Genomic DNA, 17,608 nt, shown 5'->3' with positions numbered 1-17,608 from the left:
TCCAGTACACATTAGTGTTATAAACTTTTCTGTGGCTAAAAAATCTAGACAAAAAAAAATAATCTAAGGTTTAATTTATGCTAATGTATGACTTCTAACAGGACCCTCAATGATATTTTGGTTTGCATGACAATTTATGAATTATTGCATTTGAGTACCTGAGACTGCATATATGCATCTATTGAATTCATATTTTTTTGACTAAACACTGGTGTTTATATATTAATTCGATGCATGTGATGAACAAAAATGAAGATATGCATGTTCGTCGGACATGGAGCAGTGATGGGATTAAACGTTTTTGGCTCAACAGCAAGTACTATGGACACACAGTCATGCCTTATGAGTTTGATTCCTGCCACAGCAGTGTGTGTGTGTGTGTGGAGTGTAAGAAAATGTTACCAGTTCAGACCACTGTATGGCTGCATTCTTTTTTTGTGATCACCCCATTAAAATTTTCCGAGAAGTTTAATATCAATACTATTCAGTGGACTCTCCCTGCTGGCCCCTGGAGGATGGGCTCCCTCTTTGAGTCTGGTCCCTCCCAAGGTTTCTTCCTTCTCGGGAGTTTTTCCTTGCCACTGTTGCCTCTGGCTTACTCACTGGGGGCTTTGGGTGGGGATGCTGTAAAGCGCTTTGAGACGTAATGTGATAACGCGCTATACAAAAATAAATTTGTGGTTGTTGTTGAAATTACAGGCAGTCTTAAAGTGATTCTCTTGCTGCAACATTGCTTCACCTCCATCAAAAAAAGTACTGAGTGATCGGGGTATTGGGGCTGAGCCCATGTTATTTGTATGCAAATACAATGAAGACTCCTGAACTCATCCTTCCCTTCTGGATGCCATGATCATAGGCGAAAGCAGAATAACAGATTTGGGAATTAATGGTAAATTGTCCATTTTGATTCCATTGTAAAAATTTAAATATTTTTATATTGGTGTATTTGTTGTTTTGACACAAGGGTACTTGGGTGTATTAAAAGGTAATGTTGCAATACCTGTGGAACAAGGTTGACCTGAGAAAGACAAGCCAACTACAGGACAGAAATGTTACATTTTCACAAGTGCTTTGTGATCTCCATTATTGGCCTTAACAAGATTGATTTTCAAACCCAGAATCAGAATTGGGTTTATTACCTAAATATGCTCACACACACAGAATATAGTCCTTTTGTCAGTGACTCTCCTGTGTATTTACATGTCAAGTCGACATATATACTAGATCCATACACAGTTAAGACAATCGTTACATACAGTCCAGTTGATACACACAGCATGTACAGCCAGGGGAAAAAAAAATGAAGAGACCACAGCACAATTTTTTGTTTCACTCATTTCTCAATTTATGAGTGTGCATCTGTGATTTTTTTTTCTTTGCAAACTGCTGCCTGGCCTTTCTCTGCTTCTCATTGATGAAGGGCTTCTTCCTTCCTTTATGGGACTTCAGTCCTGCTTCTAGGAGCCTGATATGAACTGTCCTAGCAGTGCACTTCACACCTGCACTTAATGTTTCCAGTTCTTTTTGAAGGTCACTTGATGTCATCCTACGATTCATGAGAAACTGTCATTAGAAAGTCGCTTCCACCGTTTAGCTGGCTGGTTTCTGGTCATCCCCAGTGTCTCCTCAAATTGTTCTTGGGTACTACCGTCTTAGAAGTTTTGAACCTGGAAACAACCTGCTGCTCAGCGTAGCCTTCTGCCAGGAGAACCCCCAGTTAAACCAGTATTTAGAAATGCAAATTATTTAAAAAATATGTAGTGGTCTCTTAATTTTTTCCATGGCTGTATATGTCAACTTAATGATATTCAGCTGGATGAATCCATCCCACCAGCTTGTATTACTTCTGTTTTTGACTCTGTAACCAGGCACTAGAATGGGAAACACCCTGGACTGGACACCAGCCAGTTTTAGGGCACATGCAAACCAACATTCTGTGGGCAATTTAACATCTTTCGTCAGCAGGAGGAAACCAGAGTACCCAGAGGAAATAATTTCTGGTAGGTTTTCCACCATACCATCCCCAACTGGATGCTAGAAACCATATTGTCCTCATGAAAGAATAATACTTTAAATCATTTTCCCCCACAACCTATTTGCACCATTTTGTCAGAGTTGCTTAGATTGCATTTCCTTTAGCCATGTAAATAAATACCATCAATATAGCTACAAGTGTGATAGTGTTGCAGAAAAATAACCTCAGCACTAGATACTTGGATGAAGCAGGTTATGTAACCACAGGCTTCAGGGCCAAGGGGATCCCAATACAGAAAGAGTTGGATGACTTGAAGGGTACTTTATATCTACAAGTAGACATTCTTCTGCATGTTACCTTTAAGAAACATTTCTCTTGACCTACCCATTAATGCATTATGTGCAATCCATCGCAGTAAATGGACAGAAATACATAGTTACACTCATACTATAATTTTCAGATGGCTACTTTCAGTGGCTAAAACAAAACAAACAAAAAAAAAAGACAGGATTTGAACAGTAAATACATAGGTCACATGACTGAAGGGGGCGGGGAGTATGACAATAGTAAGGACCCAAGTGACAGGGGCTCTAAAAATCTGCAACAAAATAGGATTAGTCTGGGTTGGGGGCCCAGAAATTGGACACCCCTAACTGGAAAACCCTGACTCAGGATAAACAGATGTGTGTGGATTGACACTAAAAATGTTAAGTACCAACCTCGACATCGTCAGCTACACCCCAATGCTCATACGTCAACTTGAATACTGAAAGATTAATACTGCAAAAACAGCCAACAGAAATGCATCCTGCTCCTTCCAAAAACTATTGTTCAGGTGCCATCTAGTGGCATTAAACCAGCTTCAATTACCAACACGCCACCACAGTAGGTTAGCTGGGTCAGTGACATTTCATGTACTTACCCCATAAAATCTCCACATTAAAACATAACCTAAAACCCAATGTAGTTTAATATAGGGTAGTAAAATTAATCAGCTATTAAGAATTTCAATGCAACAGCCTAGCAAGGCAGTAATAATGGAGTATATATATATAAAACCCATCTTATAATATAGCAGCAAATTAGTGTGGAGGACCCATGGCAATACCATAAACCATGTAAAAGAATTAGAAAGAGGCCAGATGAGTACATCTTATTATCCACAGTTCTAGGGAACTTGCCATACTAGTCGGTCCAAGATTTTCACCCTAATCTGGAAGAAAGACAAGAGCAGAGTTTCAGGAATGCTTCAACTTTATTAAGGGAAACTGAGTGAAGTGAAATACAGGGAACAAAGACATCAAGCCATAAGACCAAAATGGTTGCTTAGTTGCCACCACGAAGACGGAGGACCAGATGAAGGGTGGACTCCTTCTGGATGTTGTAGTCGGACAGAGTGCGGCCATCTTCCAGCTGCTTGCCAGCAAAGATCAGCCTCTGCTGGTCAGGGGGGATGCCTTCTTTGTCCTGGATCTTGGCCTTGACGTTCTCAATGGTATCACTTGGCTCCACCTCCAAAGTGATGGTCTTACCAGTCAGGGTCTTCACGAAGATCTGCATGCCACCACGAAGACGAAGGACCAGGTGAAGGGTGGACTCCTTCTGGATGTTGTAGTCGGACAGAGTGCGGCCATCTTCCAGCTGCTTGCCAGCAAAGATCAGCCTCTGCTGGTCAGGGGGGATGCCTTCCTTGTCCTGGATCTTGGCCTTGACGTTCTCAATGGTATCACTTGGCTCCACCTCCAGGGTGATGGTCTTACCAGTCAGGGTCTTCACGAAGATCTGCATGCCACCACGAAGACGGAGGACCAGATGAAGGGTGGACTCCTTCTGGATGTTGTAGTCGGACAGAGTGCGGCCATCTTCCAGCTGCTTGCCAGCAAAGATCAGCCTCTGCTGGTCAGGGGGGATGCCTTCTTTGTCCTGGATCTTGGCCTTGACGTTCTCAATGGTATCACTTGGCTCCACCTCCAAAGTGATGGTCTTACCAGTCAGGGTCTTCACGAAGATCTGCATGCCACCACGAAGACGAAGGACCAGGTGAAGGGTGGACTCCTTCTGGATGTTGTAGTCGGACAGAGTGCGGCCATCTTCCAGCTGCTTGCCAGCAAAGATCAGCCTCTGCTGGTCAGGGGGGATGCCTTCCTTGTCCTGGATCTTGGCCTTGACGTTCTCAATGGTATCACTTGGCTCCACCTCCAGGGTGATGGTCTTACCAGTCAGGGTCTTCACGAAGATCTGCATGCCACCACGAAGACGAAGGACCAGGTGAAGGGTGGACTCCTTCTGGATGTTGTAGTCGGACAGAGTGCGGCCATCTTCCAGCTGCTTGCCAGCAAAGATCAGCCTCTGCTGGTCAGGGGGGATGCCTTCTTTGTCCTGGATCTTGGCCTTGACGTTCTCAATGGTATCACTTGGCTCCACCTCCAGGGTGATGGTCTTACCAGTCAGGGTCTTCACAAAGATCTGCATCTTCACACTAGAATGACAAGACCAAAAGATCTTACCTTTTTTCCCTTAACAAGAGACATTCAACATTGTATTCACATGACAGAATCTCAAAGGGTAATCTGAATCAATGTAGAGTACACGTCAAGTATATTACTACCACTTAATTAGAAATACTGTGTTTAACAAGAAGCTAGTCCAACTTGGCCCTCGTCAGAACCGGTTTTACGACCTACATGCCAGTCCTCGATTACTTCATGCAAGCATGAGCAATCATTGAAATACGTCAGTCACGCGCCAGTTCATTCTCGGTTAAACCAGCAGTTTCGTTCAGACGCCCGATCATGGGGCATTTCCGTACAATGGAGCTGTAATGGCGCCCAGCTCCTCCCATCGGGGGCTTTACAGTCGGCAGCCACAAACACAGCTACCTCCATTTTGTAACAGTCGCCATTATCTCGCCTACCAACTACCTAATTATATTCGCCATTACTCAAGCTAAATACTCATTTATATCTATATCATCTCAAAAAATTGAATTACGGCACACAGAGAGATAAGCCAGAGTTACTTGACGGTTTGTCTAATTTTTCTGAGGACAAGGATTCACGGAAACTGCTGAAGGATGTCTTCATTGAAAAATGCCATTTTGACGGCCAGTCAATAATGAGAAACGTGTTCATTTAGTGAGACTCGCAAAACTACGTAGCACATAAACGGAGAACAAACGCGACCATTTCAAAAGCTTCAAAATAATTAAACGAAATATCCAAACAAATTATAAAGGAATTCTAGAGGATGACCAGCCAGGAACACATTACATACACTACACAGTATATTATTTCTTTATACTTACAGTTTTACTTCTGTTCCGTTTTATAAAACACAACGTATACTGCACCAAAACAGGAACCGTCTGCGACAAAACAAAGGGCTGTCGTATTTATATGGACACCGGGTATCCCTCCGCCTCGGTACCCGGAGGGACTATAAGATTATATTTGTCTAAAGCTGTAATTTAAACGTTTGTTTACCGATCAGACACATATTTTACATATATAAGCTTAGCTTTATATTAATATAAACAAATAATATAATGTGCTTCAGGCAGAAAAAAATGTATTGTATGGTTACCGTATGGCGGAAGGAGAAAAAAGATGAAAAAACGTTCTGCGCCCGTGTCTTTTTGTTTGAATTTTATGAAAAATAGTAGCTAGGGGTGGGGTGATTAAAAACAACTCGATTTTCCGTTTCCTGGTGAGAAATATATAGGGGTTGTATTTTACGTGTGGCTAACATAATACACAGCAAAGAAATGGAACAAATGAAACAAGAAAAATAGAATAGTTACGATGTGTGTTATGATCAACGACAGCGCAGGTTCGCTGTCATTTCTGTCGCTGACGCCGCATTACCGCATAATGCGAGGTTCATAGCTGGAAGCTGAGACCGAGACGAATATCCACATTACCCTATTTTATTCAGAATCATATAAATGGCAGTGAGTCACAGGGGATTTCATTGACTTTCATTGGTGTCCGGGTTGAATGTGTTACTAATATGTAATGTACTATTTTAAAAAGCCATATACTAGTCTTACATATGACGGAGTTTGGTGGGATTATACATAACTTTTTTTTTATTTTTTATTATTGCTTATAGGCCTACACGATGTATTATTGGGCCATTGTATACTTACTGTAGTGGAAACAAGATACTTATGCGTTTCGCAATCTCACATAAAACCAAAAATATTTTCTGATATTTTTGTTTTAATTCAGGTTTTGTTTCGTGTATGTGCGTTAATGATGGGACAGCTTACATGTGTAGGTTTTTGTGTGGACATTATTCGTCAAAAATATGTATCAATACAGTTCTGAATAATATATGCGTGATAATCCACCACATTATAAATAATGATTGTAAAGCACAGAATGCAAATTATGCTGATACAATAACAATTAAGCAGTGTTTCTGAGGAGGTGATAAAATGAAACCTAACAGGTTCTTCAAGTGAGTACAGCAGGAAATAAAACCAGTTCGACAAACCAATACAAATTCAATTTTAATGAATGTGCTTTAAAACTGTACTTGAAAACAGGAAAAATATGTACAGATTTGATTAGTTACTGATATGTATATGTACACAGGTAAATGCATACTTTTGTGTGTGTACTCACACACACACGCACACACACAGAGTAAAAAAAAAAAAGACACTGTGCATCCATACCAGTAATTCCTTCAGGCACTATGTACACTGGAATATCCCAGCTGTCATTTGTTGAATTTGAGAAGAGAATATGTATGAAGTACAAGGTGTACAACCTAGAATTTAGTGCAGAATTTGCTGCTGAAACAGTTTGAACAGTAGTCATTACTATTCCTCATTTCAGCCAGTTTAGTACCCTTCAAATCCCACAAACGAGTTTTTTAAAAAATGCAACTTGAATTATAAAGTTATGTATATGATTTTTATACAAAATTCCAACACAAAATGCAGTTAATTCTGCTCAGGCACCTATAAACTAAACAGTTGAAATTACTGCTGACAGACATGTACACTAAATGTATCTCGTATCTCCTACAGTAAGGTGAAATTTTAAAAATATTCCAGCACCTTTCTTACTTTCCTGCCAAACAAACATTTTGAGGTCACAGTCTTAAGCTCTGACATACGTTGTACAGTGGGGGGGCCTGACACGTAAGGGCCACAATGGGCCACCTACTTCTTGTGCTGCTTTTCCAGCTGAAGACTTCATTTTGTTTATGGGAACCCAAGGCCACAGTTCAGGTGTGGCTCCTGTGCAAATTCATATATTCACAGTGATACTGAACTGCACCTGAAATCAAGCCGTTCTTGAACAAATGAAAGTAGCAGCAACAGTTTCTGCTCAGGTAAGCCATGTAACAGCTGTCTTTTGTTGCCTTTCTTGTAATTCCTAATATTTATACATTTCAACATACAACATATTAGTTTACCACACTGATTTCATGGAAATTTCAGCCATTACTATTGTTGTAATTTATATTTTTCAAATGTGTTCTGAAAGACTTTTAGGGATCATGTATACAAAAAAAAAATTCCACATTCTAACTGCCTGTTGGACCAAGCTTGGCCGTTTCCTTGGCTACATTAACTGGATACATCACTAAACAAAAAAGGACAAAATTGACAGGCTGAATTAAAGACAGGTTCCTCACAATGATTAAAAAAAAAATCCAGAAAAAAACGGAAAAATGACAGTTCAATGAAATGTACCAAACTCTGAACTTTGTATAAGATTAGTCGTATTATCTAACAAAATATACCTAGCAATATTAATCTATTCAATATTCATTTAATCAAGGTTATTAACAGAAAAGATCATGATAGCATAAGTAGAGAAAAAAAGTATAAAAGGATGAAAAGTACAAAACTGAAAGGTGATGAAAATATATAAAAATTATGAAAATAAAATCAGCAGTGGGACATTTTGAGTCGACTGCCTGATGACAGGAGGTTGTCAGTGCATGGAGTGCTGGGCCGGGACAGTGCCTGAGGCCCGATTGTGAGGTTGACCTGGTAAGAGGTGTTGATATTCCAGAACCTTTTCACCTCTCTGTGTTGGAGTTATTTAGGTACACCTGAGAGGAGCAAAGAGGAAAGCAGGGGATATTTATTAAAGAACTGTACAAACAGCACATGTTCCAGTGACACAACCAGGAAGAAAAAACTGGTACTCAGCAGGCATTCAAAGATACTTCTGCAAAATTAACAAATATGGCAGTATACAATGTACAGGTTATGTGACATATTATATACAGATGCTCCTTGCTTTACAATGTTTTGAGTCCGACTTGCGATATTTTCAACTTGTGATAGGTTTATTGGAATATAACCGTATTGTAATTCGCATCTGCATATCCCCAAGAAAGGTAACCATTACAAACTTACCGCAGGCTGCCCTTTCAAACTGGCTGGTGTCTTAAAGTCTCCTCTCAACACCTGGCAACAAATATGGGGCACGATCAGGAACACCAGGAATCCAGTTCTCCTGATAGAGGATTTCAACTCCAGCATTTACAATATGTTGGACTAGGTTGAATATATTTAATCTCTGCTGCTTGGGGTGAACTTCAACAGCCTAAAAAGTAGTACGGCACAGTCCCTCAGAAAAACAACTGGGGTACCTGGTATATGTCAAAGGTCTGCTGTTAGAGTGCAGGTATAAACTAATTTATCATTACACATGTATGCATATTGTTACACATCTACTGGGGCAGATGTGAATTTTACACCACAGGCCTGTTTGCGGCTGGCCCCCCCTACCCTCTCGGTGTTGTTGACCACCACTGGGTCCGGCTGGCCGTAGGCCGGGGGATTGGCGTTTGGGTTGTAGCCCAGTTGGCTCAGCATAGGGGCAATCTCAGCCATGTCTGCCAGGACGTCAGCGGGGATGTGGCCCACCCAGCGTGTGAGGGCCTCCATGTTCACTGGCTTGATCACCTGGTCTGTGGAGCGCTCGATCCTAAAGGAAGGGGGGGAGGGGGGTTATGATAATGTGCCCACAGCAACTCAGTGACCGGCTAGCAGGAAAACTCAGACAGGAGACTGATTTCAGGCCTATCTTTGTATGTATTACCATTACAGTCGGCTCCCTTATTGTCTTTCATAATAAGTGTGAAACAAGCTAATCTAAACACAATGGGCCATTTCTATGCTCCGCACAATGGCTGGCAGCCTCCCCAGTGTGCTAAAGATTTAACCAGAATCTCTATCTATGTGCAGAGACCATGTGTCATGCTGGGATCGTTCCCCACGCTTCCTGAGGGTGAGCTACCACGTCCCGTTTTAAAATGACCAGATCTTTTAAAATCAGACTCGGCAAAAAGGAGCCGGGGACAGTGGTTTGCGTGCGCGAGCATAGAGCTACCGCAGCTGTTAGGCGACTGTTTAAGAGGATTTTCAACTGGTCAGAAGAGTACAGTGCACTGAGTACCAAACTGGTTATGACTGGAAATCCACCACTGTAGTACAGAGGGATTCGTAAGTAATGGATTCATAAATGACGTAATCTTAAACCATCCCATTACTGTAAGCATCATATGAATACAGATGCTCTGTGGGTTATGATGGGGTTACATTCCGATAAACCTATCGTAAGACAAAAAACATCTTAAGGCCAAAATGCATTTTAAAACAGTACACCTAACTTAAACATCATAGCCCAGCCTAGCCTACCTTAATCATGCTTAGAACACTTACATTATTCTACGGTTGTGCAAAGTCATTAACAGAAAGTGCACCCAGATCCAGGCATACGCATGTGCGCACGGTCTTACCGTGACAGGGACACGCCTCCCAGCTGGCCAATGGCCTCCTCGTGGTGCAGCACGCCCTCGTGCCACGGCACGTCCAAGAAGCGCAGCACCGCCTGCAGCGTGGCGCGCGGCTGCAGCACCAGGCTCTCGTAGCGCACCGTCATGCAGCGGGCCGAGCCCACCTGCACGCACTGCGCCAGCATGGCCTCCACCGCGCGGCTCCATTTGCTCAGGCAGTCCCGGTAGCTGGACAGGTCGAAGCCCGCGATCGTGACACGCCGGGAGATCATGGAGTGCACGGCTGCCCGGCCATCACGCAGCATCAGCAGGAACTTGGAGCTACATGGGAGGGGGGGGGGGGAGAAGCGGGCAAGGGAGGGGGGCAAGGGAGGGGGGCAAAGGAGGGGGGGAAAAAAGGTGGGAGGGAGAGGTAAGCCGGTAAGCATAAGTGACTGAGTAAGGGGGTGGGAGGTATGGAGAACTGGGGGGGGACTAAAGTAAAGGGTAGAATTATCAAGTAAGGAGGGAGATCAGAAGACAGGGAACAATAACTTAAAACGTGTTAATAATAAGGGTGACTGCTGAGGCTGTTTTATACAGATGAAAGAGAGAAAGAGAGAGCAGAACTGAAAGTGTGCATCAAAGAGTACAGTTTCGGCCACAGAAAACAGGCCAATGGGAGAAAAGGCTTAGAGAGCTGACTAATACAAAGTGAAAAAAGCGGAATAACAGGACAGAAAGCTGGCGTGGGATAAGACAGACCAGAGGCTGATATAAAGCACAGAGCAAGCTGACACAGCAAAATGTTACGTAAAGCATAGAAAACAAGAGTTACAACAAGATAATACAGAGAAGAGGTCAATAAGAAGGTCTAGTGCACAGAGAGCAGTGTAATGAGTAGGCCTGTAGACAAAGTGGGACAATGCCACAGACATCCCAGCACGCCCGGACATTCCGGGAATCTCCCTCATGTTGACAGTAGCTCCCTGATTTCCTCAAATTATATACAGTATCCTGGACATTTGTTTTTTTTTGGAGCGAGAGCATGAGAGCAAGAAAGCAGAGACTCCAGAGCTTATCTAGAATCTTTGGAGAAGGAGAGTGGGCATCAGGGAGCCGCTATCAACATGCAGGAAGATCCCAAAATATCCAGAAGAGCTGGGATGTCTGATATAGAGAGCAGAGCAGGTAAAAAGGGCAAAGAAAGACGGCCGATATGAAAGACAGAAACCAGGATAACAGCATAAAAAGAGAACACAGCGTATTCATAAATTACAGTAGCATAACACAGCTTAGAGACAGAGTATGGTGAGTAGGCTAATGCAGAAAGCAGCATAACACAGCTCACAGACTGAGTATGGTGAGTTGGGTAATGCAGAGAACAGCCTAACAGCTCACAGACAGAGTATGGTGAGTAGGCTAATGCAGAGAGCAACATAACTGCTCACAGACAGAGTATGGCGAGTAGGCTAATGCAGAGAACAGCATAACAGCTCAGAGAGAGCATGGTGAGTAGAGTAATGCAGAGAGCAACATAACACAGCTCACAGACAACAGAGTATGGTGAGTAGAGTAATGCAGAGAGCAACATAACACAGCTCACAGACAACAGAGTATGGTGAGTAGGCTAATGCAGAGAGCAACATAACACAGCTCACAGACAACAGAGTATGGTGAGTAGGCTAATGCAGAGAGCAACATAACACAGCTCACAGACAACAGAGTATGGTGAGTAGGCTAATGCAGAGAGCAACATAACACAGCTCACAGACAACAGAGTATGGTGAGTTGGGTAATGCAGAGAACAGCCTAACAGCTCACAGACAACAGAGTATGGTGAGTAGGCTAATGCAGAGAGCAACATAACACAGCTCACAGACAACAGAGTATGGTGAGTAGGCTAATGCAGAGAGCAACATAACACAGCTCACAGACAACAGAGTATGGTGAGTAGGCTAATGCAGAGAGCAACATAACACAGCTCACAGACAACAGAGTATGGTGAGTAGAGTAATGCAGAGAGCAACATAACACAGCTCACAGACAACAGAGTATGGTGAGTAGAGTAATGCAGAGAGCGGCATAACTGCTCACAGACAAAGCATGGTGAGTAGGCTAATGCAGAGAGCAACATAACACAGCTCACAGACAACAGAGTATGTTGAGTAGAGTAATGCAGAGAGCAGCATAACACAGCTCACAGACAGAATATGGTGAGTAGGGTAATGCGGGGAGCAGCATAACAGCTCACAGACAGAGCATGATGAGTAGGCTAATGCAGAGAGCAACATAACTGCTCACAGACAGAGTATGGCGAGTAGGCTAATGCAGAGAACAGCATAACAGCTCAGAGAGAGCATGGTGAGTAGGCTAATGCAGAGAGCAACATAACACAGCTCACAGACAACAGAGTATGGTGAGTAGAGTAATGCAGAGAGCAGCATAACGCAGCTCACAGACAGAATATGGTGAGTAGGGTAATGCGGAGAGCAGCATAACAGCTCACAGACAGAATATGGTGAGTAGGGTAATGCAGAGAGCAGCATAACAGCTCACAGACAGAGCATGGTGAGTAGGCTAATACAGAGAGCAGCATAACAGAGCTCACAGACAGAGCATGGTGAGCTTATATAGGATGGGAGAGCATGTGGAAACCTCTTACTTGGGGAAAAGGTGTGAGAGGTAGACTGCACTTTTCAGTGTGAAGGGGTCTTTGTTGCAAAGCAGGGGGGCAGGTTCCCCATGCCTCGCGATTACTTCCAGCAGGAAGGCAGCCACAGCCGAGTCCAGCACCTCCTGGTTGACGCCTGCCTCCTCTAGCCGCTGGCGCTCCTGTCCGGGCCGCGCCCAGCCCTGGCGGAGGGCCAGCAGGCGTGGAATAACGCGGGTCTCCTCACCACAGCGCACGTGTGGGTGGGCGTCCAGCATGGCACGCATCAGTGTAGTCCCCGACCGAGGCACGCCACCTACAAACACCAGCGGGGCGTCGCGCCCGTACCGGTACTCAGTGTGCTGCCAGTCACGCACCGACACCGAAGGCGCCCCAGTTATCCGTCTGCGACGTGGGCACTCTAGCGCCCCCTGGAGGATCCGCAGCAGGATGCAAACTGCCAGAAGGCACAGGAGTCCTGTGGCCCCACGGCGTGCAGTCAGACGCATGGCCGTCAAGGACCCCCCCCCAACCCCGTCAGCACAGGCTCAGACAGAGGGGGGGCCCATGAGCTGGGGGGGGCCACCACACATCATACACTGAGTAAAGAAAACAAGAGGATAAATATTAGAGATCATAATAAGCAACATAAAAATCAAAGGCACCAGTAGATCCTTCCTTAATATTTTTGTTATAAATTTTAAAATACTAATACATACACAGCTATTCCATTGCCATATATTATAATGAACATTTTTAAACTTTTAAACAAGCATATATACTTCCAGGTAAGCAGATCAGTTTAGAGCAGTGAATACAGACAATACAGAGAAAAGAGGCCCCAGAATGATAAATACCTAAAATACTAAAGATACGTTACATATATTATATTTTGGTATGAAAAGACCCACAGTGTTGGAAAAGACCAAAATGGTTGGGGGGGGGGGAAAAATTAGATTTCACTCCCTGTCCAGTTTAGGCAAACAGAGGCTCACAGTGATAAAAGCTATAATCAAACACTACCAACACCCACACATGTCTGTTAATTATAACACTGACAGTGCTCCAAGATACTAAAACCAAGAGCAGGGTCACATCTGTGCCATAAAACAGTAAGTGAAATCCTGCCACCACCAGCAGAAGATAACAGATTCAAGTAGGACTAAAGTGAAATTGGCCACAATACACCTTCCATACTTTCACAAGGCCTGAAAGCCGAACCGTCCCAATTAGGGTAGAGTGATTCTGCATTTACCAAAAATCCTTAGAGCATTCCCCAACCCATGATTCATTCTTGCTCATTCCTACTCTACACACGTCAAACCCCAGGCCGCGAATACAAATAACTACCGCACCAACTGCAAGAACAACTCCCAGAATGCAATGTTCCTACCATCTCAGCCAAAAGGTGGACACAAATAAGGACCCAGGGACTGACTCTATAAGCCAACATTAGCTGCACTCCACCACATGAAAGATGATCGAGATAGACCTCCTGGGCTGCAATTTCAGCTGCAGCTGAGAGCTTATTTATGGTTCATTTTAACTGTTCCTGTTCGCAGCTGAAGATCTGATAAGAATGTCACTGCTTTCACTCGCATTCCTGTTATCATACACTGCAAGCGTACTAATCCAACAAGGCTACTTATGTTTTGTTTTTCCTCTAGCTTGCGGTTTCCGGAAACAAGTGAAAAGGTCACTGCTGCACCTCGCAGGTGCAGCTGCAGCAGGCAAACAACTGCAAAAACAAAAGAGCTGCAAAGTGCATAAAACCACCAGTGAGCACATGCAGCTCATCATGCTGTGGATGACCCTGCAGATCTTTCCGGAATGTTTGCATTAGCAGCTGTCATGCAAAGTTAGCACCCAGGACCCTGGCTTTACTCTGGCTCAAGTCGATTTACATATTATCAAGCACTGTGTGGTGTGTCACATTTTTTTTTGTCGCAACCCTTATCTGACCACAGAAACTGGTAAACAGAGAGCGTTACGCTATGTCAGTGTCTGGTTCACGAGCCTCTATGTGTAGTCTTTGGCTTCTGGGGTTATGTGCAGATGGAGTGTCCTTGCGCCGGAGAATCCATTTGTGAGCAAATCTCTGTGTCCCCTGTGCACCTCGGGGTGAGCGTGCCGGCCTCCCCGTCCTGACCTCCCCGCGGGGGCGAGGAGGCACGGGCGGACGGGAAGCACTTCAAACCGACACACAGCCAGGGTCCCTAGAGAAGGCCCTCCATCTGGCAGCCACCACAAACACTAAATTATGGCCGGCAGAGATGGATAGCAGAGGGGATCTAATTTCACACTCCTGAAGCAGTAAGCAGGCTGACTGGCAGTAGGACGAGCGCAACGAGGATGGGAGCCATAACAGAGACAAAATTTCAGGCCATCTCACCAAAACTGGGGCAAATGAAAGTATCAGAGGCAGCAACATTCAGAGGCATGTCAGCGAACCTCGTCCCTCAGGAAACCCTGATCACCCCACAGCTTCTCCACAGTGAGAAGTTGCTGGTTGCACCTCCTGATAAGAGTCGTTTCAGCTCAAATTTCAGTTCTGTTTTGAACAAAAGGACTTCAAGTACAAGTTTGTGTAATATGTTGTGATTAACATAACTCCACTTCATGATTTTATTAAGACAACACACACAACTAAGACAACAAAAATGTTTTCACAAGACGTTTTAACACAAATATGCTAATTTGGTGCTTGCTGGATTAAAATTCACATGCCTCAAATATTTGACTATTTTACTTTAAATGTAGAGGGAAGGGTTGGGGCCATTCTGGAATGCATTCATCATTTCCAATCCAAATCAGAAAATGGAACTGGAGTTGGGATTGGAAAGAAAAACTATGGGGAACACAATTGGAATTGAATTTCAATTTCAGGGAAACAAATTCCAACTGCAGTTCTATATGCTGATTTGGATCGGAATTGATGAATGCATTCCGGAATGGCCCCAACCTGGTAGAGTGAATATGCAAAGATTTTTTTTTTTAAGTTTTTGAGTGAAGTTTCAATAACATCTTGACTTCAGATAACCAGATTTAAACAAAAGGTTGAAGACCTTCAAAATTCAAACATATCTTCTGCTGTTGTGCGCAAACCATGCAGAGTCTCACAAAAGAGAAACAGAGACAGTAGAGGCAGGAGGCAAAGAAAGACATAAGTGTGCAGGAAAAGAAGAACAGTGAACCTAAAAATACAGAACGCAACATCAAGCCAAAAGTACAGCACAGGCAGAGATAGTGAAAAACTACCCAGCGACATGGGAATTTGAGGTTTGCACTGAACAGGAAGTTGCACGCTTGCTGAAGTAAGGAAGGGGGTGATGCAGCCATTTTGGAAGTGAAGTGCCGCACGGTTGTGCAGTGCAGCGTAAGAAGGATGTGTCCATCTGCACAGGAGCTAGTGCCCAATTCGCCTCAGCACACCACAGGGACGCCGCTCACAGCATGCAAACGTGCGGCACCCACCTTCCTCCCGGCAGCCAATGAGACCACATGAACCGGTGGTGCTCCGGTTGGTCGCCCTACTCTTGGAGAACGCATCCAAAGCTGGATTTACATACCGCACTTGTTTATATGACCAAGGGACTAAAGAAGAGTGTTTAAAAATAAATAAATAAAATGTCTTTGAAAAGGGGCACTGCTGGACCAGTGCACAATCCAAATATGCAGCCATCTGAAAATGGACCGGTGAAAATGGACCGGTTTCTGACAGAGAACATATGAAAACAGGCGTTATCATCATCATGCCAGTTGTCATTGAGAATGAAAGCAGCAGAACCATGTCTAATTCATTTGTGATTTTTTTTTGTTTGTTTGTTGAGAATCTGATCGCACCAAACACCTGTTTGCCTTTACGGTGTCCTGGCAAATTACAGTCACACGTAGATTATGATGCTCCAAGATTCAAGAAGTTTAATTTGTCACATGCACAGCTATGCACTTACATCATGCAGTGAAATGTAGCCCTGAATCACTCCTGAGACTGAGTGTTTAAATAAAGACAGAGAAATAGTAAAAATATGGTATTATGACAGAGGAATCGCACCTTGAGCTGTGGGTACCGGCTATGACCTTGCACCCTGAAATTAGTATTTAGGAGACACCCATCAACTCACCCCAGCTCTGTCCTCTCTTATACTCAACCTGCCATTTTTTCCACGTTAAGTTACCTACTTTATGAAGGACTTGGTGACTCTAAAGCTCTTTCCTGCAGCCACGTCTCTGATCTTACGAGATAGTAAGATGACTCCACTTCCATTTCCACAGTAAACCGAAATGGTCTCGGAAATACTAGATTTTAATCTATAAAATTATATAGTGTCTCTTTTGTGCACAGGTCGCATGTAACACAGTGAACAGAAGTGAACAGCACTCAAAACAACGGCACATGGCAGCTTGTAAAAGATGGAGGAACCAGCTGAGTACAGCAACAATGTGTTTCCCCTACACAACTGACCCATTTACTTAAAAACGTGCACTAGTTATATTGTGCAACAGAAAAGGCAATGATATCGCCGACAGCACAACGGTCAAAACTGGCATAATCATCATATGCTGAATCCCAATTTAGCGTCATGAAAATGGTTATACCAGTCAACATCACACCAAAAAAAAAAACACTATGTAGGCCTATCGATTTGAAATACGAGAAAACGGTACTATTTCCCGATTGCTTTTAGGTGACTACGTGTCGCGGGGCTGCGCGCTTTGAGACGGACTCGGATGCACTGGTCCATCGCAGGACGCAGCCCAAAGCCGCGCACCCCCACTTACGCCGGTCCGAGCCTACGTCCCCTCCGACATTTAATTTACCTGCCACTGTTGCACCCAGACAGAGACTCTCAGTCCTTATGAATATGATCGGTGTAACCCCTCGCAAAAAAGCAGAAGTGCTTTCCGTTGGACCCTCGCTTCTGCGAGCGACACCAGAGTCCCGTTTATTGTCAATCGTGATGTGACAGTGATGTTACCGTCTGGACACACATATGCGCATAAGGCTGGCGATCGGCGGACTTACGGTGTCGCTGGGCGTCTTGGCGGCTGCAGCTGTCACCTATTTCGTTGTGTTTTTAATCTCTCGGCTTTCCGCGCTCGCAAACACACTATCGCCTCACTCGCCTTCGGCAAAAAAAAAAAACTAAAGGTGGGTGGAGCATTTCTTGCAAGTAAGGAGACGTCAGAAGTACACCCCCCCCCCGTAAGAAAGGGGTGGAAACCGAAAA

The 17,608-nt window shown here is 44.0% G+C and overlaps 2 protein-coding genes across 2 annotated transcripts; both read right to left on the bottom strand.

Moving 5' to 3' along the window:
• Positions 1-3,211: 3,211 nt before the first annotated feature.
• Positions 3,212-5,375, bottom strand: ubc (ubiquitin C). Its single transcript, XM_023826364.2, has 2 exons — positions 5,280-5,375; positions 3,212-4,454 (listed from the first exon to the last, which is right to left on the bottom strand). The coding sequence occupies exon 2, from the start codon at positions 4,445-4,447 to the stop codon at positions 3,302-3,304; it is 1,146 nt and encodes a 381-aa protein (XP_023682132.2). The 5' UTR covers positions 4,448-4,454; positions 5,280-5,375; the 3' UTR covers positions 3,212-3,301.
• A 1,100-nt stretch (positions 5,376-6,475) lies between these two features.
• tpst2 (tyrosylprotein sulfotransferase 2) lies at positions 6,476-17,543 on the bottom strand. The gene is made up of 6 exons (XM_023826465.2): positions 17,404-17,543; positions 12,390-12,976; positions 9,749-10,066; positions 8,736-8,934; positions 8,361-8,411; positions 6,476-8,050 (listed from the first exon to the last, which is right to left on the bottom strand). Exons 2-6 carry the CDS (start codon positions 12,884-12,886, stop codon positions 8,018-8,020), a joined length of 1,098 nt encoding a protein of 365 aa, XP_023682233.1. The 5' UTR covers positions 12,887-12,976; positions 17,404-17,543; the 3' UTR covers positions 6,476-8,017.
• Positions 17,544-17,608: the final 65 nt, after the last annotated feature.

The sequence above is a fragment of the Paramormyrops kingsleyae genome, chromosome 7 (genome assembly GCF_048594095.1).
Source record: "Paramormyrops kingsleyae isolate MSU_618 chromosome 7, PKINGS_0.4, whole genome shotgun sequence".
Classification (NCBI taxonomy): domain Eukaryota; kingdom Metazoa; phylum Chordata; class Actinopteri; order Osteoglossiformes; family Mormyridae; genus Paramormyrops; species Paramormyrops kingsleyae.
The sequence above is the reverse complement of the archived record's forward strand: the minus strand, read 5'-3'. Positions and strand labels throughout refer to the sequence as shown.